Source organism: Microtus ochrogaster, unplaced genomic scaffold (assembly GCF_000317375.1).
Source record: "Microtus ochrogaster isolate Prairie Vole_2 unplaced genomic scaffold, MicOch1.0 UNK29, whole genome shotgun sequence".
Lineage (NCBI taxonomy): Eukaryota > Metazoa > Chordata > Mammalia > Rodentia > Cricetidae > Microtus > Microtus ochrogaster.
In genome coordinates, this window is record NW_004949127.1 from 1,660,416 (window position 1) to 1,662,697 (window position 2,282).

General features: G+C 47.2%; 1 protein-coding gene across 1 annotated transcript in view; it reads left to right on the forward strand.

Annotated features, from left to right (window-relative positions):
- Snx31 (sorting nexin 31) overlaps window positions 1-2,282 on the forward strand; it is a 37,331-nt gene that overhangs the window by 9,422 nt on the left and 25,627 nt on the right. Inside the window, exons 3-4 of the mRNA XM_005368121.2 lie at window positions 320-434; window positions 1,079-1,143. Of these exons, the coding sequence (XP_005368178.1) occupies window positions 320-434; window positions 1,079-1,143 (180 nt within the window). The remainder of the gene's footprint in view (window positions 1-319; window positions 435-1,078; window positions 1,144-2,282) is intronic.

The window sequence follows — 2,282 nt, forward strand, 5'->3', positions numbered from 1 at the left end:
AACCCTGTCTCGAAAAAAAAAAATTCTGGCTATAATCTCAGATCATTCTGATAGAGAATGAATTTAAGGAAATATGAGCGATGCTCTGACTGTCTTATAATGAAAATATAGGCCAGCTTCACCAGAGCATGGCTGGAGTTAGCGTCTGTGATGTAGGAGGACATCCGTGGAACGTATACTGAAGGCTGTTCCTCAGAAAGGAAATGTCCGTCCTCTTTCCCTCCCCTTGGCCACCAACAGGAACCAGTTTTTCTTTCCTTTTAAATAAAGTGCTCCTCACCCTTGAGCTGGTGTCTCACTTTGACTTGGGGCCTTTCAGCTGAGACGAGTATTTGGAAACTCCCTGCCGCCTTTCCCGCCAAAGCACTATCTGGCAATGACGGCCGCCATGGCTGAAGAGAGGAGGGACCAGCTGGAACGCTACCTGCAAAATGGTATGTACGCGGACTCTGCTTCACAGCTGCGTTGCAACGTAAATTCCTCGTCACAAGAGCCACCTATCTTAAAGGCCTTATTCGTCATTGTTAGCATAGTTATGGGATTGTGCAAACCGTCACCGTATTCTAGTTTTAGGGTATTACCATCGCCCCCACAGGAGACCTCACGACCATTGGCAGTTGCTTTCCATTTTAGCCTCCTCCCACTGGGCCCATGAAGCCACCCCTCTAGTTTCTCTCTACACACCTGTGCATTCTGGGTATTTCCTGTGTGCCTGACTTTACAGTGGCATTCTTTATATTGAGTATTTGCCCAAGAGGCAGTAGCAAGAGGATCTCTCTGAGTTCGAGGCCAGCCTGGCCAACTAAGCGAGTTCTCCCATTTGCTAGGGTAATAAGGTGGCTGGCTCCTGAGCGGTGTGGGTGACTTGAGCAGAGCGAGGGTCCCAGGAACACCGTGGTCTTGATGGGCTCATACTGCCCAGACCACCTCAAGGGGGCAGACTCTGTCCATTGTCCTACGGGGAGAACTCAGCTTACATCCTGGAGGTCAACAACTCACTACTAGGGCAAGATCTCAGAACTCCTGACAGAGCCGCGCCCTGCTCTTGCTGACTGGGCTTGCTTTCCGTGTTTTTCAGTAACTGCAGACCCCCGTGTGATGAGAAGCGACGTCTTCACCGAGTTTTTAACGCTGGTACAGATGGTAAGACCCCTTCCTGAGTGGCGCCATCAGCCTCTGCCAAGCCTGCCCGCTTCCCGAGTGCACAGGCTTTCTGGACTTGGGTGAAGTAGAGTCGTTTCCAGGAAGCTGGAGGCTGCTTCCTGTTCCGGTCCTACATGGGAGGTGAAATGTCACTCACTTTGGCTTACGGTTTAAGCGGACATTTGTTCTGTAGCCTGTGTGCTGGTCCCCGGAAAGGCAGACAAAGAGCTGGAGTTTTAGAGTTTTAGCACTCAGGGACCCCAGACTGAGATGAGACCAAAGGCTGTAGCCAAGGTCTCGGAGAGCACCATAGTGCACAGCCATCGGAACAGCAGGCCCTGTCGGCTGCCGTCTGTCTGTCTTCCTAACTTTACTGTCCGTGGAGAACATCCAGCCTGAAAGAGTAGCATAAAGCAGCCCCATTTCTGCGGACCAGGAGCCACACCCACTCCCCGACTAGGCGGAAACTTTTGGTAATCCACAGCTTTCATTCCGTTTGCACACGTGGAGACATTTGTGCCTGTACCTGGGACCCTGATTGAACAATTTCTTTCTTCAAAGATTTAAAGTTCTTGTCACACAAGTCTTCCACTTGTTTGGCTAGAGTTACTCTGGGATCTTTTGTGTTATTTGTAGCTATTGTGAAGGGTAATGTTTCTCTGATTTCTTTCTCGGCCCATTTATCATCTGTGTACAGGAGGGCTACTGATTTTTGTTGTTGTTGTTGTTAATCTTGTATCCTGCTATATTACTGAAAGTGTAGAAGTTTCTTGGTAGAATTTTTGGAGCCGCTTATGTAAACTATCATATCATCAGCAAATAGTGACAGTTCAACTTCTTTTTTTCCAATCTGTATTCCCTTGATTTCCTTTTGTTGTCTCATTGTTCTAGCTAGGACCTCGAGTACTATATTGAATAGATGTGGAGAGAGTGGACAACCTTGTCTTGTTCCTGATTTCAGTGGGATCACTGTGAGTTTCTCTCCATTTAGTTTGATATTGACTGCTGGCTTGCTGTGTATTGCCTTTATTATGTTTAGGTATGTTCCTTGTATTCCCGCTCTCTCCAAGACCTTTATCATGAAGGGATGCTGTATTTTTTTAAATATTTATTTATTTATGTATTATGTATACAATATT